Raw genomic sequence first — 19599 nt, 5'->3', positions numbered from 1 at the left:
TTCTTTAAACTGGATGAACGCCTCACTGCAGGCCAGGAACAACAGCTCCAGGGGGGCAACAGACCAGGGCCAAGATCAGGAATTATTCTCTCATGCTTGAGCGCATGATAAATGGAATCAAGAGAAAATGTGGCCTGACTTGTACTGATGGAACAGCGCGTGCACACCTGTTAACAGGGTAGTTAGGAGAAAGGCTGTACTGTACTCTTATGGAAGTAGCTAACTTTAACTGCGTTACTTTCTTTCATAACACTGACTAATAGAGATTGATTGTTGCAGACAGCCATGCATGATTAACTAAAAGACAATCACACTACTCATATGTATCGCTCTTAGAGGTTCAGGTTGAGGTTATGAGTCCCTCTGAGTCTGTTCTGACGGTGGATGTAAGGTTTGCCAAGTTCCTTGCACAGCAGGTCCATGGGGTCTCTGATATACTTTTGCAATAGAACATATTCTGCTCTCACTCTCACAACTGTTCTCACAATCATTCAATCCTTTCCTCCAGCAAATCAACACCACATGGCCATGTTGGAAAACAAATATGCACACGAGTTGAGTTACTGTACTATCTGGAGGTCGAGACTGCAGCTGTTTAGATCTGTGATCAGAGTGCACTTGATTTTGTTTGGACAGAAAAGCCAGACATTAAAGAGAAAGGAAGTGTGTGAGTGTGTCTGGGGGTACGGGCATGATTGGATTTCCTTGATTCATTTAGTTTCGCTTCAGGAATTGTGCATATTTAACCTTTTAAGAGAATTTGTGGTTGTTTTAATTCATCTTGTGCAACATGCTGACACTCACAGATAGGAAACACACAGTACGTTGAAAGGGGCCATTATAAAATAAATGGAGATGCCATGTTTTACCAGCAGCAGGGCCTAAGGATGGCAATATCAGTCTTTCTTTAATTTTAATAATTTGTCAGGGGCAAGGAAACTCCACAGCAACTGGCAATACTGCCATAATTTAGTCCATGGCAAGGTATCTGGAAAACTACAAGCCCTATTTTCATGATTTCAGGGACCGAAACATTAGTTTGATGTGTTGATTTAATATATGTTTTAAGAGCAATGTTTTTTTTTGTTTTTTTTTACACAAGACACTGAGCTGCTCTTCGGTGTACCTCCAGAAATGCTAGATGTGAAAGTATGAGCATAGTTCATCATGCACCTTTCTTTAGAGAATGTTAGGTGTACCCATCATCAGTGAAAGCAGCTGCTGTAGTGTTTGGCTAGATATCAACTGTTACTGTGCAACACCTCAACAATAATTACTGTGGTACAGCTGTTGTTTACAGTACAACTTATTTGAACCTAAAGTGTGCTGACTGCTACACCAACAGACTTATTGTATCTATGTTGTATCCCAGGTGTAAAACACTTAATGACTGAATAGCTAGAAAGGAAACCTGCAAAAGCAGTTTTACATTGTGTCAATGCTACCATCTAGTGGCCAATGAGTGAAATGGATCATTTCAACTCCATCTTCTCTTCAGCACCAAAATACAGTGTCAATTAAAACCTTTGCCTCGGTTCCTGTGCATGTGTATGACTTTCTTGATTAATGGTGGTGGATCTCTACATTTAATAGCAATTTAAGTTCATTCGATCTGTGATGTTGTTTAGTGTGTCGTCAAAGAAAGTCCCAGTCCAGTCCCAACCTTACAGAGATGTTGACCATGGGTGGCATTATGAATATGTCCCTCAGAAAATAGAAAATGTAAAGCGGTTATAATCAATAACAATGTATCAAATGACAATGTGAAAAGGGATTGCTTGTAGTGATGAACCTACACAGAATTATCACCTGAAGCTGCAGCTCCTCTCCGCTTTACAGAGCTTTATAGCGGTTTAAGCCTAAAACTTTAGTGTTTGGGTTCACTTGCTCCGCTTTCATAACGTCGTTTTGGGCCACAGCAGGTGATGACCTTTGTATTGTTAATAAAATAATCCTATATCATTTTATTTTCCTTTATACATACCTGTAAATAACCATATGTATATTTTGTTACAAAATATAGTGACTGTCTTTTATTTTGAATTTATTGTATTGAAACGGACTTCCGGTCTAAAGCTACGCGCTTTTTTTTTTTCGCTTTGGAAGCGCACGCGTCTGGCTAGCGCAGTTCATAGCAGGTAGACACGGAGCCCATGGTAAACGACGAATTCATACTTGCAGCCCTTCCGAAGAGGCAAAAGGTTTGTTTATTCAGTTGAGACTGAGCATTTTGCCTGTTAATGTTGGTTCTGCACAAATGTAAGACAGCATGTGATTGTGAACAGTGTTAACTGATCGGTTACATGTTTTGTATACATTTCAGCTCTTACGTTGGTGACATGGTGAACGGATTATGGTTCATAAAGAATTAAACATCATGAAACCATCAGTAAAAGTCTCATCCTTGTTCGGGGGGCATCTACAATACCTGACACTTTCAGGTAAACAATGCTTTAATGTCTTATCTGTGACTGACTAACTTTTAACTAGGCCTTAAAGTGAGACTATGTAACTTTTGCTGAACAGCGGCCAGTGTGATCATTACCAACTGTATATATAGGTAGAAAGAGCTGCTACAGTGCTGTTACAGTCATTCCCTGGCTGCAATGACGGTGCAGAGATGCAGAGAGTGCAGATGAGGAAGACCCAGAAACGCTGACCAATCAGAGCAGACTGGGCTTTTTCAGGAGGGGGGCTTAAAGAGACAGGCGCTAAAACTGAGTTTTAAAACTGTTTCAGACAGAGGTGGAATACAGGTATATTCACGCAGACAGTAAGAGAAAAATATTGTTTTTTGAACATTAAAGCATGTAAGTATATAGAAACCCAAAATACAAGTATGAGCTGAAAATGAGCATAATATGGGACCTTTAAGGAATAACTCATCAATCAATCATATGAACACTTTCAAAATTATAATGCAAACACCATTCATTTATTGGTATATATTTTATAATACTTTATAGGTATCATTCTGTTAAATACATATGTACTAAGCCTGTGTGTATCGATAGGCAGGGATTTCACATTCAGTCCAGGTTCAGTGCAGTGATGACCAAACACCTCCTCTATTGTTCCAAACACAGAAGTGAATGTTTAGCACAATAGAGGAGCTACTGCTCAACACATCACTTTATTATTTGCAATCTTTTCACCTCATTTGTATTCATCTTTCTTTTACTCCTCCCACCACTTTTGTTCTGTAGACTAATGCTTTTCCATTGACTAAGGTTGAATTTCACCGGAGGAGGGACAGAGCGGTCTCCCTGAGGTCCTCCTTTTTGGCGCCAATATAAACCAGCTGGGAATGCATTGTGGGTCAGCTGTAGAGTCAGGCACGCGGGTCCGATAGGGTACAATCAGTGATCAGTTTAGGTCCAGATTGAGACAATGAGGTTTGGCTTAGGCTGGTTTAGTCGAGTTTTGAATCCACCTAGATACTTTAGGGGATACTTTAGGGGCCACTAGAACAAATAACATAAGTAACTTAGAACCAGATGCTGTTGAGCTTGCAAAGTAACAAGGCAATGCAAAATATGTCATGATGTAAATGTGGGAAGGAATACCTGAGTCAATTAGTTCTTGAACAGTGCTGAATGCTGTCTTGAATCTAACAGTAACACACTTTTGGGCTTTCTCCGGTGATTCAATTGTGCCAACAAAGCTCAAGATATTTGACTCATCAGAAAAAGAGGATTTGTTTGAAGAACTGGTCTCAGGTGTTCAGCAGAATAGAATAGTTTCGAGTCTTGGGGGTGGGATGCATTCATGCTTTTGTCGGTGAAGCAGCAGGGGTAAGGATCCTGGTGAATCTTGGTGGAAAATCAAAATACGTGGCCTTATCCTGATCTCCTAAAGAAACAGTTCTGGCTCTGTGGTCAAAGGGTGCTCGGAGTTGTCACTGTTGATGGGAAAAAGGCATCGAAGGGACAGTGGAGGCACACCCTGTTAGTTTGGTGGTGTGTGCATGTTTGTGTCTATGCACCTTAAGTGCGCCTGAGTGTGTGTGTGTGTGTGTGTGTTTTTCTGTGAGTTAGCTTTTCTTCAAGAGTTCAGGTTATATAGCAGCTGATGTGTCTTCAGACAGACACAAATACATCCAGTCCGAGTTTTATCCGCTTCAAGTGTGCACAATGACATCAGACCAGGATCCACAGTCCAGTTCAGGCTCATTTAAACTAGTTTTATTGTAGTCGGCATAGATTAATCCAAATGGAGTCAATTCTGTTGTCTCCCAAAGCTGACCAGAGCTGGAAAGATGCAGATGGTCTCAGAGGAAGGGGTTGTGGCTGTGTTTCTGTGACTGAGTGCGCTGTGGTGGTCGCGGAGAAAGGGGGAGCAGGGGCTGTGGGAGGTTGGAGGGAAGGTCCAGGAGTCCAGCGGGAGGTTGTGTGAGAGAGGAGGGGAGGATGGGTGGCTGGTGGGGCAGAGGGAGGGGCAGCGACGGGCTGTAGGAGAGCATGTGTGGGGGCAGTGGGGATGTAGAGCATGGTCGCATTTGGTTGAGGGTGAGGCGAGGCTGGTCGCAGTGGAAGGGGTTGGTGGGAGACGGAGCACTCAGACCTGAGAAGAAAGAATTGTATGTGTGGGAGACCTTTTAATAATATCATAATGATGTTTTTGTAAATACAGAACATGAGCTATTTAATAGTAGTTTGTTACCTGAGAGGAAGGGGTTGCTGTGCATCTTGCTAGATGGGTTGGAGGGTATGAGAGCGTCTAAATTGACCAGCGAGGCCCCCGTAGCTCCTAGGAAGGCCTCTGGGGTTCGACACATACGTGGAGTTGGGGCGCTGAGCGGGGGTGCTAGCCGGGACAGGTCAAACATCTCCGGGCTGGCAGACTCTCGTCCATTTACCAGGGGTTTTACCGGAGTGTCAGCCCCAAATGGATTTGGCTTAGAATCTGCAAATGGGTCAGTGTCTGCCATTACCCCAAACAGCTCTGCATCTGCATCAGGAATAGAAAAAAAGGATTAACAAAATAGTTATTGAGGGGATATTATGCAATATGATGCACAGATCATCAATTAAAGGTTAACATGAAGTGTCTTATGCACAATACTCCAATATCAATAATGTAATATAAATTTCACAAAGGTGATTTGTTACTGCGCTATTGTATTAGATTACATTAAAATTATACAAGTGTTCATGTTGCTGTGTCCTTACCTGGGACTTTACAGTACAATACTATGTGATGCTACATGTGAAATAATAACACAGTAGGCTACCTTTGGTCTTACTGTACTGTGTATCTAAAGTACATTATATATTGTGGGTACTATCAGTCTAACTGCTGTCAATGGGCTCATGCTGGAAGAAGATTATTTTTCCTTTCCAACCACTGTCAATGCAGGAGACTTACTACTTCGGTAAGATCCAAATGTAAAGTAAAATCCAAAGTACTTCTGGCTGCCTTGTACTGTTTTGTATTGTACCTGTGGGACTAGCAGGTTGAGGGGAGGACACATGAGGGACATCCTGTTTAGGATTCTCTTCTTCCTGTGCAGCAAATGGATCTGTCTCGTCCCCACCTGCTTGTCAAATGGAAAACATTACAATCTTAGGCAGAGTGCAGTGCTTACATCTTCTGACATATATTACAATGTATATGCATTTTTGATGAGGCTGGCATTCTTAAAAAGACACCTCCATCTGTTGGGCTGTCCCAGTCATGATTGACAGGACTGGGGGAGAGAGGCGCTGCTTCCCAGGGGTCTGTGCGTGAGTCCGCACATGGAGCCCAAGGATTGGACGCATTGGAGGATAAGGGAGGGGCCGTCCATGGGCTACCAATCACGGGAGTGCTGGAGTGAACCGCTGTAACGAGAGATAAAAAACAACACAAAACTCATTGTGAAGCGTTAAAAACACCCAAACTCAAAGAATGAGTGTGTCTGAGCCACCCACCTACAGAGTCCCACGGGTCAGAGGTGATGTCACCGGGGGGTTGGGCAGAGTTCCAAGGGTCTCTAGGCTGAGGTGGGGCCTCAGATGAGGGGCCAAATATGTCCACCAGGTCCAGCATAGCCGACTGCAGAGGGAGACAAAATCTTTCTTAAATCTGTGCCAAACATTCTTATGTCGGTGTTGCTGGATGGGGTTTTGAAGAATGCAAGACTCTTAATAAGAGCCGGACGAAATGTATCCAACCCTGTTGAGATCTGCGGAGGAGAGTATGCAGATGCTGATACAGTTACTGTGATTGTGTGATTTAAACACAACAATTACTTTAAAACGCTATTGAGACGTTCAGCTTAGCAGATCTGAGTTAAATGAAGTAGCTGAGACAGAATTTGTGGTGTAAATGAGGAAACTATGCTGGAACGTTTTCCTCATGCTAGAGCTGGGCAATATATTGATATTATATCGATATCGTGATATGAGACTAGATATCGTCTTAGATTTTGGATATCGTAATATCGTAATATGGCATAAGTGATGTCTTTTCCTGGTTTTAAAGGCTGCATTACAGTAAAGTGATGTACTTTTCTGAACTTACCAGACTGTTGTAACTGTTCTATTATTTGCCTTTACCCACTTAGTCATTATGTCCACATTACTGATGATTATTTATCAAAAATCTCATTGTGTAAATACTTTGTGAAAGCACTAATAGTCAACACTACAATATTGTTGCGGTATCGATATCGAGGTATATGGTCAAAAATATCGTGATATTTCATTTTCTCCATATCGCCCAGCCCTACCTCATGCTGTGTCAGTTAAAACTGTATCACTGTTTAATTAAAACCATGTATCTTGATACATTTGAATTTTTCAGATACCCTGATGGATAGTGTTTCTTTATAGATTTAGGAAATGATCATACTTCTTAAGCTCAATGAATCATTTAAAAAAAGGTGGAGGTACATGGTTTTGACAGCGACAATCTACTTAAGTCACACTGACAGTGCTGTCTTTGTGTACTTACCTAGGAAAATGTAAGCTGTAAGTATGTTAAAAAAAATGTTGTTTCCTTTGAGCATGAATATGCATAATGTTTTACAGCCACTGTAGTGAAAACACATTTAGAACAGCAGAGCAGTTTAAGTGTCATTGTGAGTTTTATAATTATTCACTGGTAGAGTCTGATTAATTTATCAGAAGGTCAATACCAGACATCAGATATGCTTTGTGACCATATATATACTTTATGTTTTGTTTGGTATTGTGTGTATGTTGGCAATGAGACTACAAGACATAATGCAGTGAAAAGAGTGCAAAGCTTGAGGGGATTCACAAACAGTTTGTAAGGCTGCATCTGGACTCCACTGTTTAGATTACTCTGCAGCAGTTGGCAGAGCAGCATCTCACAGCAGAGTAGGCAGCAGTGCAGCCTGCTGACATGTTGTTTACTGGGCACTTTTAAAATACCCTGCACATATGGTATCATTGTAACAACACTTTGACGTAAAGTGCAGTATAGACAAAATGTTGACATAACTAAAAACATTTGAAATGGCATGCAGCCTTAACTTATAAATTACAAGCCTTTCGGTGATTTAAAAGCAAACCAGAACTTTCACATGAGAAAAGATCTATCAAATATCACACGATTTGTTAACTATGTGGGGTTGACATTATCACGTCAGAGTACATATGTGATCCTAAAAAATATAACCCAATACTACAAATTACAGTATGTGCATTATGATGACATGTTAAAGGTGCTCTAAGCGATGTCACGTGTTTTTTAGGCTGCAACATTTTTTGTCACATACAACAAACATATCCTCACTATCCGCTAGCTGCCTGTCCCCTGAACACACTAAAAAAAACGCGGTCTCTGTAGACAGCACAGGCTCCACACACGGCAACAAAAACAAACTGCGGCAACCTGCACCATGAAACATAACAAACAGTCTAATAACCAACAAGAAGGATTTGGGGGTGGGGGTTGGGGGGTTAGCACGGAAGGGAGGGAGAGGGGATGGGATGAGGAAGAGGGAGGGGCGAGTTAGCCTTGTTTTGTTTGAAAATACTTTGAATGTCAACAAGAAGTGCCGTCACCCAACATCGCTTAGAGCACCTTTAAGTGTGTATTTGGAAATGTAATAGCATAAAAATTGCTCATATGGAGTCATATACAGTAAGAACATGTAATGGTAATATCAGGTAATTTAATTTAAACACATATATAAGCACATGAACAAAATGGGCACCTTAGTTTTTCTGAACTGCTGTTACATTAATCATCCTTCACATAAACAAAAATGTCACGTGTCAACATCCTGATCATAACAATGTGCATATATCAAATCAAATACCCTTCTTGGATCTCTCATCTCTGCACTATGGAGCTACAGTTTATTGTAAACTTTGTGTTGGGAGAATGGTCTCTATTTGGTTTGGTCACTCATATAAAAAAATCTGCTAACTGTTCAAATATTTTAAATGCTTAAATATGTTCATTCATATTAGTTGTTTAAATCTGTAACCTAAATGTCTGTCAGACTGAAATTTCCATTTTATTGTAAATGTTAAATTGTTTTTCTCAACATTGTGGTAAATGTTAGCAATTTAAAGCCCCCCTCTAGTCAAAAACGTATTTTGCTTATTGTTCCTGATGTTTGAGCTTCACTGTGCAGAATGATGTATGTGTAGAGTTCGTTTTCACATCCAGCTGACAGGGGAAAGTTTCTCTGTGCTCACCTTAAATCTGGGTTTAACATATACCATATACACGTATGAGCAAGATTTGATGACATCACTACTAGTCTGGAAGCCAATCGTGGTTTACTATGCAGCTTACGCAAGTGTGATGTGGAAACCTGAAGACTCCAGGTCTCATACACTAAGAATGGACTTTTCTGTGAGGTACGAGACATCTTGTGTCCAGCCGTTAAACTTTTGAAACTAAGAATATTTGCTCATACATAAAATTCTGGTTTTAATGAGGGAGAAAGAGTAGATGTAACTGACACAGATATATTTAAAGTGGAGTATTTTTTATATATATATAGTTTTTATTTCTATTCACATCTCTTAAACCATAACTGAAAGGGATCTTTAATCTTTAATCTGGCTACACCCATTGCAAACTGTACATTAAAGCTTCAGATAAAAGGGTGGCCATAAATTAAATGTCATATTTTAATGTGTGATGATGCAAGACATGATGATGTATGACATGTATCTGACCTTGTGAATATGTCAGGAATTACATCAGTCAGAGAACCATTGGGAAGCTCACTTCACTGTTTTCCCCCTATGTCTTTATTTCCACGCTGCTTTTTCTATATGGGCACATGAAAGTACCAGTATTTCTATGATAAGCAGCATAATATGAGCAATTACAAGCCATGGGGACCTTTACATAAGACAGCTGGTGACTCTGATTGGCTTGTTGACAGGCCAATGAATAAAGGAGCTGGTGTGCTACAAGATAAGAAGTATGCTTTCAGGGAAATGTCATGCTGAGCTCAAGGTTAGACCAGACAAAGTCATTGTCATTCAGCCGGCACGTCTTTCTTCTCTCTCAGTTCTCTAACGTTTCTCTCTCAAACCTCCCTCATTATGCTGATCTGTCTTTTTGTCTCGTTTCCCTCCCTATCCCACAGTCGGCACTTTAAACTCCACTTCGTTCTCTAAATGCCTGCCAAAAAACCACCTACAAATGCACCCGCCCACCTCTACATGCAAACACACACTCGCATGCACACACTGTACAGCGCACACGCATTTTTAAAACTCACCTCCTGTGTCCCCGACTGACTCTCTCTCCTGCTCTCATCCAGGGCCTTCTGTAACAGAGACTCGTCTCCTTGGCGACAGCACTGGTCCTGCAGGGGCGGCATCGTGACATCATCAACATTATTGCCACGGCCATGAGAGTGGACGCACATACACACCAGCGTTAGTGAAACAGCCTTTGGTTTGGCCCAGCAAAACCAATGCAGCGCTGTTGGCTTTTTTGTGCTGTTGAAATATTTAGCTGACAAAGAGCAGAGGCTGGTTTGGAGCAACACGGAGAGGAAGAATGCAGAGGATGTTTTATATGTAGAAGTTTAAACATTTCTTGTGTGAGAACAGAGAGATGTATGTTTGAGATCCAGTGGGAGATATAGCAGATGTTCTGGAAAGGAGTAAGCTGGCTGAGGAAGGAAAAAGTTAGGAAGTTAAGTGATTTGCTGGCCACAGAAAAGCATTTTAGTTAAGCTATAAGAGCCATATCACACAGCTAAAATGGTAAGAAGTGAGGTGTGTTTTTGTGTGTTTCTGTTTATGTGTGTGTGTATCTGCTCATACTCCATTCGGCTAAGGCTCAAAGTAATCTGTAGTTGTGTGTCTTCATCCATCTCTATGGTAACAGGGGAAGGAAGGGCTAGCTAGATGAAGGTGGGCGAATGTTCAGAACATTTGTAACATCATTTTCATTGGAATCATCAAGAGGCAATGAGTAGAGGTGTGACGAGATCTCTCACGAGATTAAACGTGACGAGGTTTCTCGTCAAGGTAAAAAGTGTCTTGCGATATCAGTACACAAGTGCAGAGCAGCAGCCTTGAAATCAGCATAGAAAACCCCCCACCCGTTCTCCAAAGTTGACTCGGAGTTACACTTTACAGAGCGATAGCGGAAGAAAAAAGCTGCCTGTAAAACCCAGCGTTAGAACGTTGGAGAGTACCGCTGCTCTTCCTCTCTCTATATCTCTCCATCTCTCTCTCTCTCTCTCTCTCCCTCTCCCTCTCCATCTCCATCTCTTCATCTCTCTCTCTCTCTCTCTCTCCCCCCCTCTTTCTCTCTCTGCCGTGTTGTAACCTTGGTTCTCTGAGTGAAGAGACTCTCTCTCCACCATACATATGGAATAAGTAATAATAACAAGAGAAGCCACTCGAATGCAGAGGAAGAGTGTGTGTGTGTGTGTGTGTGTGTGTGTGTGTGTGTGTGTGTGTGTGTGTGTGTGTGTGTGTGTTTAGAGGAAGGGTACTGTCACACTCGAGGAGCTAAAGGAGATTACACATTATCACAATTATGTGTGCATGTGTTGTTTTACCTTCTGACTCTCCTCCCTGCTCATGGCTAAAGCCAGCTGGAGCTGCAGCTCCTCCTCGCCGCTGGTCTGAGGCCGAGCCTGCTCCAGGTCTGAGGCAGCGCGAGGCGACGACGACGAGGCTGCAGAGGGAACAAGTGAGGGAGTTTGAGGGTGGGCGCAATTGACGCAGGGGATGCATTAGCAGACGCATAGAGATGTGGAGCACAGGAAGTGCTGGGCGGATTTGAATATTTTTAGGCCTATGCTGCAGTATTGATAATCTATGTGGTGGATTGTCCAAAGTGCTGGGCTACAGCACAACATGCATTTCATCAGGGATCAGCCTTAATACAAAGAAGAAGTGTATATTTTTACTGCTTCATCTATTTATTAATTGCCAACTCATAAAATAAGCTGTTCAGTGCTCCAGGTAAGTTTAGACTTTAAAGCAGCTATAAGCTGGTAGTGATAAACCTACAGAGAATTATCACCAGAATCTTCAACTCCCCTCAACTTTACAGTGCTTTATATCAAGTTTCAGCTCATTGTTTAGCTGTCTGAAAACTTTACTGTTTTGATTAATTTTCACCTCTCTCATAGTCGTTTTCAGCCGCAGCAGGCAGCTGTTTTCAGCGAAAAAGCCCTAAAAACGCACAATGCAGTAAAGAGACCATTACAGCTTAGCAAACCACAATGCAGCAAAGAGGACGCTACACTAGAAAAACTAACAAGCGACACACACAAAGGTCAGATTTATGCTTTATCAGAAGTGTTTTATGTTTTGTTTTTTAACAGTCTCCTACGCAGTGGATGAGACTCAGCACCACAACACAGACCGTTAGCAACTATCTGGTGAACATAGTGGAGCATTCCGCAGCTAAAAGGCCTGATATTTCGCTCAGGAGTTGGAGGAGACCAAAACCATAGCTAAAAGAGAGTGTATATTAAACTTACATTCATCAGATGGACAAAAACACAACTCCAAATGTATGATAATGTTGCTTTGTACAGTAACTGTGTAAGTGTGTAAATAAGCAACTGTTTGCTAACAAGTTTGCTATATCAACTTAAAAGGTGATGATCTGTCGATGTTGTGTTCACAGCTTGTTTCCGCTGCCCCCAGGTGGCCAAAAAATGAGTTGTTGCCAGTTTTAATACTCACAGTTGAAGGAGGATGGAGAACCTCTGGATCGGCTGAACTCCTCCCCGTACAGCACAGCCATGCTGGGCTGGCTTGTTCGCCTGCCTGGGTGGTAAGAAGGGGGTATACCTCCGTACACACTCACACCCCCACCGCCACCCCCTCCACTGCCTCCCCCAGCCATTCGCTCCTTGGTCTTTAGGGCTTGACTCCTCTCCTGGCGGAGCCGCTCCTCGTCCCGGAGGAGACACACCAGTTGGCGTGCTTTTTCTCTCACGTTGGCCCCCTGATCTCTGCCGTCACGGTCCATGTACTGGAAGTCGCGTAGCGTCTGGACACCACACGGACAAAAATACATTTTAATGATCTTTTAAAGATGAGCTTGAGCTTTTAAAAAAAAAATTTACAATTCAAGTTATGGTTAAGAAGATGCTGGAAAACCTCAATAATCTCATCCTCAGGAATGTGACGATTCGGTTCAGTTTAATCAGAAATTGCAAACAGACATTAAACACACGATCCACATAAACAATAAAGCAGCTCTGTTCCTGAGGCGTTCAGATTGCTGAGGTTCTCCTCTTGCTGCAGTCCAGTACCTGAATAGTGAATGCGTTTTCACGGCACTGTTGGGCCACTCTCTCTGATCCTGTCTTCAGCAGGTAATCCAACAGAGTCAGGGCCTGGAATCAAATGCTGATTATCACACTGTTACTCCAAAATGTATCTATTCTACACATTGTAGAAACAAAAACATAACTATTATTAAATGCATCTACTGTATAGGGATATCTGCAATGAGATGGATACAGGAAATAATAGTATAACAAGACTAAGACACTACAGCCATGCTAGCGGCTCTGTGAGGGTATACTTCAGCTAAATGCTAATGTCAGCATGCTAACATGCTTACAATGGAAATGCTAGGATGACAATGTTTAGCAGGTATAATATTTACCATGTTCACTGTGTTGGTTTAGCATGTTAGCGTGCTAACAATTGCTAATTAGCACTTAAAACAAAGTACAGCTGAGGTTGATAGGAACATCATTCAGAACTGAGATAAGATAAGATAGACTGTATTGTCCTGAAGGGAATTTGTCTTGGACACATACAGCATCTGATGTTTAGGAAATACAACATATCATAGTCAACCTTGCATCTAAAAAGTGATTTGTTTCATTCTGAAAACTCTGCTTTTTAAAAACCAACATGGCTCAGTTCAATATTTTGTTTTAAAACAAAGATCCTCATCTCTCGTCATGATTTTGACATCAGATGATTTACTGCCACTATACTTCAAAGTGATGTTTGTTCATGAAACTAAATAGTCAACTTCATGGTTGTTAGAAAAATTCTAATAATCCTAACAATGGTGGCCCAAGAGGAAAAGTCAGAGGATCACAAAAATTAGCAAGATACATTGTCTGGGCACTGTGGATATCTGTACCAAATTGTGTGCCAACCCATAGAGTATGAGATATTTGACAGTGTGAAAACTTTGACATGCTGGTGGCGCTAGAGGAAAGGTCAGAGGATCATCACATTGATTAGAATTAGGGCTGTCAGCGTTAACGCGTTAATCACAATGCGATTAAGGGCCGACGCAATATGATTCTTTTTTTTTTTTAATCGCATTAATCGCATGCCGGCATTTATTAATCTATTTTACACTTCACTCGGCTTTGCGTCGTGCCTAACAGGCTACTATTTTGACCCTTTGCAGCACCGTTACTTATCATCAAGCTGCCACTTCCTCCTAACACATCCTGCTGCTGCAGGCTGCAAGCATGATGGAGAAAGACAGCAGCAATAACTCTGAATGGAGCTTTTTATTTTCCAAAACTCCCGGATGGCTCGTAGACAAGTAGAAAGCCAATCTCATTAACCGGTGATCACTGGACATCAGTAAGTAATCAACATTATTTAGGAGTTACTAAACACTATATTGACTCTAGTAAGGATATGGATTTTTAGTTTTTTAGTTAGGTACTTGGAGGAATTGTGCAATAATGACAGATTCACACATTTTTCTTTTGTTTACAGTAAATAAATAATTACAAATCTTAAAATCAAGTTCATAAAGTAACTTTCTTTGCATTAATTTGATTCCCAATCAAGATACACTGGTAAAAATTGCTTTTGATTGTTAATATGTACTTAAAAACTGTTCTGAAATGTAAAATAATAGAATTTTAATCATGTGATAAAATATGCGATTAATCGCGATTAACTACAGAAATTCAGCGATTAATTGCGATTAAAAAATTGTAATCGTTTGACAGCCCTAGTTAGAATATATCCTCTAGAGACCTTGAACATCTGCTGTAGCCTAAATTTCAAGGCAATCCATCTAATAGTTGTCAATATATATTTCTCTCTGAACCACAAATGTAGGAAGAAAGTTAAAAACAAATATTAAAGAGGGAAAAGGTGGAGGGAGGAAAGCCGTGGTGAGCAGTCAGAGGGAAGCTAAAGGAACAGTAAAGCTAAAGTAAGCCAGCAGACAGGAAGAGAGACACATACACAGAGAGCTGAACTGATTAAACTGAGCAGTCTTGACAGAAATCTTTCATGAGTTCACCTTGTAGACGTGTCTCCAGTTCTTTCCGCTGTCGTTGAGGCGTTTCCACACCATGCCCATGACCTCAGCAAACGCCACCACATTGAATGTCAAGTCAGCGATCTCTGACATGAGAGACGAAGATGGGCCCCAGGGGTCGTTCGAGGTGGCCTCGCGAACCTACCCGCCACCATCAGAGGAACAATGATGTACATTTCTTCTCATATTTGCATGCATATAAAGTTCTTTCTTATTCAAAGCAACAATATGATAAGAAGATTACAAAGTGTCAAAGCATATTTATAACAAAGAAAAAATAACAGGCAGTAGAGAGTTTTGTTCTGACATGACATGGCATCAGTGTTAATTTAGAGGAGTTTACCCTTCCTCAAAGTCTGACACATGAAAGCTACTGCACAATGACACTTGAGGAGAACGCAGTTCAATTATAATACCTTGATCTCCGCTTCTGAATAGTTGTGCACAATATTCTTCACCTGCCGACGCAGGGCTGAGGTTGTCATGGTGACAGGTGATGGAGGATGTGGAGGGATAGAAAGTGGGGGAAAGAAACCACTCAACAAGTGAAGAGAAAGGGTGAAAGGGGGAACGTGGACTGGAGGAGAGGAGAGGTATATGGCATTGAAGGCTCCTCTTCTCTGTCAGGAGTTATAGGACACCCCTGTAAGAAACAGACACAATACATGCCTAAAAATAAAATCTATTCTGATCTAATGACCAAATCCCCACCCCACTGATGGGACATTCTGAACCTACAGTTCAATGCTATGGAATGTAAAAAGATTGTATAATGTTGCCATGGATTCATGGAGTAATGCTGTTGGCTACAGCTTGACCCCTGTTTTTTTTACTCTATATCGACATTTTGGCAAACTGGCATCATTAAAAGTCTAACGATTTATCTATTAGCAGTTCTTGTTTGCAATGTGCCCATGGATGTACAGACAACGATCACCAGATTACTTTGATAATAAAGAAAACTTTAAAACGTTGATTCTCAGGTAAGTTCTGGAGCCATTGAGGGCATCTGTTTTTCTGTGACTCATAATGACAATGCTAATATGCAGATTTTTAGCAGGTATACTATGCTAGTTTTGCAGGTATTGGTTATAAACCAAAATCTTGGACAAGTTTTGACCTGATGCTACCACAGCTGATAAATGCTACATTATTACATTTCAAAGACATTGCCATCCGCAGGGCCGTATCACTTGCATGGCGAAAAATAACACGTCAGGTTAAAGTCTGCACTTGATTTATTTCTTTGCTATTCATGTTAATATGAAAACACTGAGCAAATAGAGCAATGACTGATGACTGAATGAGCGGCTCACAATTGGTGCTCGCTCAGGAAGTAGGTCATAAAAAAGCTCTGGCACTCAGGTGGCTGATGAAGCTTCTTGGCGGCTTAATTTATTTAGGCCAACACACACATGCAGCTGCCTGTGCACGCACGCACACACACGCACACACACACACACACACACACACGCACACACACACACACACACACACACACACACACACACACACATCTCATTTTTCGCTTCCAATTTCATATTTCAGAGAGGACACAAGGGAATCGATCATTAACGGTTCCTGTGATACTTTTCCCTCTGCCTGCAACTAAGCCTTCACTGACAGAACACACTTTACTCACTAAACCAAAAGCTGAACCAGGGTGACCTCACTCAACTAAACCTCTTCTCATCACTCACTAAACAAAGTTACATGTTGAATCACATCAATACTGATGACATACAGTTTTTTTTTTTATATAAATCAATATTTCATACCAGATTCACTGTGTTTTGTGTTAAACGTGTGAAATGCTAATGTACAACACCTGTCCACAGGAGGCTTTTTTCAGCCCATTCAGTAACTTGACCATGCATTTGGCTCATGACAACTTAACTTACAATAATTATTATATTTATTTATTTATATATTTATTATTATATTAATTATTGACTTTTTAAAGACCTGTGTGCATTATGTTTTAATTGATTTCATTGTAATGCCACTGTCCACTGCTGCTCCACAACAGTTTGCAAAGACTGTCACACTGAAACAAGTCATAGGATGCCTCATCCTGCTGAAAAGCAAACATCAGCAGAAGCACAGAGGAACTGAGACGCACACAGCAGGGACACGGACAGAAAAGTCTGAGGATGAGCCTGGGAGTGTTTGTACATGTGCAAGAGAGATAGAGATAGATAGATAGACAGAGAGAGAGAGAGAGAGAGAGAGAGAGAGAGAGAGAGAAAATGAAGGGCATAAAGAAGAAAGTGAAGCTCAGCAACTTCAACCAGTATCACTTTTCTGCAAAATCATCTTTAGCTTTGTGTTCTGACACACACAAACAAACAAACACACACACACACACACACACACACACACGTAATCAAAGGCTAGTGCGGTCTACTGCATGAGGTGTTTGAAACTATTGCTCTTTTCATTCCTTTGTCTGACCCTCACACCACCACAACAGATTCAAATCATCTATCTCAGTAAAAGCAATCCCACACTATGTCTACTAGAGGTGGGGGAAAAAAATCTGAAAATCGTATGTATCGTGATTCTCTTGCAACTATTTTTAAAATTGACTCTTTTCCCTAGAATATTTATTTTCTATTTATTTATTTTTACCAATGATTCACGTAAATATTTTGGAGTTGATACGCTACCGCTGATGGCGACTACATCATATCCGTTTCCAGCAAAATAGGCTGAAAGCAGAAAATGCAAAAAATACATGTTGTGTTCTTTACAAATGAAATAAATGTCAGACTGACTGACATGTGATGTGCATTCTTCTTAGAAAAAAAATAGTTTTTAGAAATGTCTCATGATATATTGTTTCTAGAAGTGTATTATTCAACTTTTGTTTTTGTTAAAGAAGGAAAAGAAAATCGCAATACTAAATACATAGGAATCACAATACTTCTAGAATCACAATAAATGAAAATTGCAATACAAATCAAATCGACAATTCAATACTTTTTAGGCACCGACCGAATTGCCTCTAAAGTATCGAGTATCGAAAAATGCCTCGTCATTCAATACACAATTTCAATACCTAAGGAGTAAATCTCATGAGCGTCAGTGAGCCAATAAGCATGCAGCATGCTTTTACCGACATCTAATTAGGTTTGCGATTGGCTATCTAATGTTACACGTCGTAGAGGCACGCAGGAAAAACTCTAGGTTACGCATAGAGACGGGGCTCACGTAGTAGCTGAAAAAGAGCTGAAAAATAAATAAAAAAATTCATACTATATTGTGTAATGTTGTAATTAATTTTCGTTTCATGAAATTGGTATTGGAAAAAAGTTTAGGAACCGGTATCGAGGTCACAGTATTGGTATCGGTACCGGTATCAAATATTTTTGAACGATACCCAGCCCTATCGATTACAAAAGTTTATTTACAGTATTTAGTGTAGAAGCATTGGCAACAGAATGTCCAGACCACATACCATCAGAAACCACACTAAAATGTATAAATCATATTTATATATTTATAATATTAATAAGAATATTTGAGATGCCAATAAGTTACTTAGGAAAGATTAAGATATGATAAATTATCGGCATTCAAAGATGAATGTGCACAGTTCCACAAACACCAACATATGTTCTTTAACCAGAAGTACAAGAGTAAAATCCATCCTGAAATAGGAAATATTGTACAGCTCAGTTGTGTATTTCATAAAGACTCATGCAGCACAGAGACAGACAGTGGTGATGAAGTCATCCAGGGACAAACTGTGGAGCTGCTCTATGAGTAATGCAACGAATGAATGACAGCACCCTTGGTGGTTGTACTGGAATATTTTCTGATTCACAGCTCTGAGCTGCTCTATTCAAATGACTCATCTGGGTGTAATAACTTTAAAACATTCACTGTGAGGCACCGTCACTACATCAAGATGGACCAACTCCAGGAAGAGTCACCTGATTGAATTAACTGAAGTCGTGATGCTCAACTCCAGGGACAATTGTCTCTAGGCCTAGATACCAATAATGCAAATGATATGCTTTCACTTCAAATACTACATATACTACTACAACAATACATACATGAACACACAGAGTTATACATCGAAGTAAGTAAGTGAGAGTGATTAAGTTTATTAACTGATATGGTCTGGTCTGATGCGCCAAAATGCTCAAACTCAGACAACCTACGTCATTCCGTCGTCCACATTTATGGATGCGCATGCGTGCTGTGACAGCAGGTGAACTGTATTTCAGGTGGCGATGGAGAGGAGGAGGGCGCTCATGCTGGGTCTGCATAATGCATTACCCCCCCCCACACACACACACACTCTCTCTCTCTTGCGGTGGATTCCCTGTGCAGGCTGCCATGTGTAGCACAGATTCCTGTGTAAGGCCAACTGCCACTGGAGTTGTCTGTTACATGTAGTAGGTCGGAGAGAGAATTATTTGCACAAAAAAAGCCAAAAGATATCCCCCCCCCCCCCGGTCATTTCAACATGCCGCTTACCTTGCCCATTACTCATCTCTCGCCTTGTCCACTGAGCATCCTCGCCTCTCCGCTATCTCCTCTCCAAGTCCCGATAATATCCCCTCCGCTGGGATCGGCTAAGCAGCAGAACAACCACAATTATCTCCCTCCGCTCCTATATCCGGCAAACGTGAGAGAGGAGCCGAACAGTGAGTGTTCCCTTGAATGGGAATGTTAGCGTCTAAACCCAGGCCTAACCTGGATGATGCGAGTCGCTCAGTCAGTGGTGAAATCCGCATAGGACAAGGATAAGCCAGAGCACACGGCTCACTCACTCCCTCTCTCACTCAGGCAGCCCCATCCACACACTCATACAGCACCGGCAGGCCACGCACGCACAGCATACACAATCACAGCGGCGAGAGAGAG

General features: G+C 41.2%; 1 protein-coding gene across 2 annotated transcripts; it reads right to left on the bottom strand.

Moving 5' to 3' along the window:
- Positions 1 to 2913: 2913 nt before the first annotated feature.
- On the bottom strand, positions 2914 to 19560 carry epn3b (epsin 3b). 2 transcript variants are annotated; one of them, XM_036000793.1, is made up of 12 exons: positions 19210 to 19560; positions 15135 to 15361; positions 14701 to 14859; positions 12716 to 12799; positions 12141 to 12450; positions 11000 to 11118; positions 9701 to 9787; positions 5913 to 6036; positions 5652 to 5822; positions 5441 to 5539; positions 4663 to 4950; positions 2914 to 4563 (listed from the first exon to the last, which is right to left on the bottom strand). In XM_036000793.1, exons 2-12 carry the CDS (start codon positions 15201 to 15203, stop codon positions 4271 to 4273), a joined length of 1803 nt encoding a protein of 600 aa, XP_035856686.1. In that variant the 5' UTR covers positions 15204 to 15361; positions 19210 to 19560; the 3' UTR covers positions 2914 to 4270. The 2 variants fall into 2 exon arrangements, with proteins under 2 accessions (XP_035856686.1, XP_031145370.1); XM_031289510.2 differs by having other exon boundaries at positions 5441 to 5536; positions 19210 to 19559.
- Positions 19561 to 19599: the final 39 nt, after the last annotated feature.

Source organism: Sander lucioperca, chromosome 4, assembly GCF_008315115.2.
Source record: "Sander lucioperca isolate FBNREF2018 chromosome 4, SLUC_FBN_1.2, whole genome shotgun sequence".
Taxonomy (NCBI): Eukaryota; Metazoa; Chordata; class Actinopteri; order Perciformes; family Percidae; genus Sander; species Sander lucioperca.
Note: the sequence above shows the minus strand (reverse complement) of the source record. Positions and strands in the feature narration are given on the sequence as shown.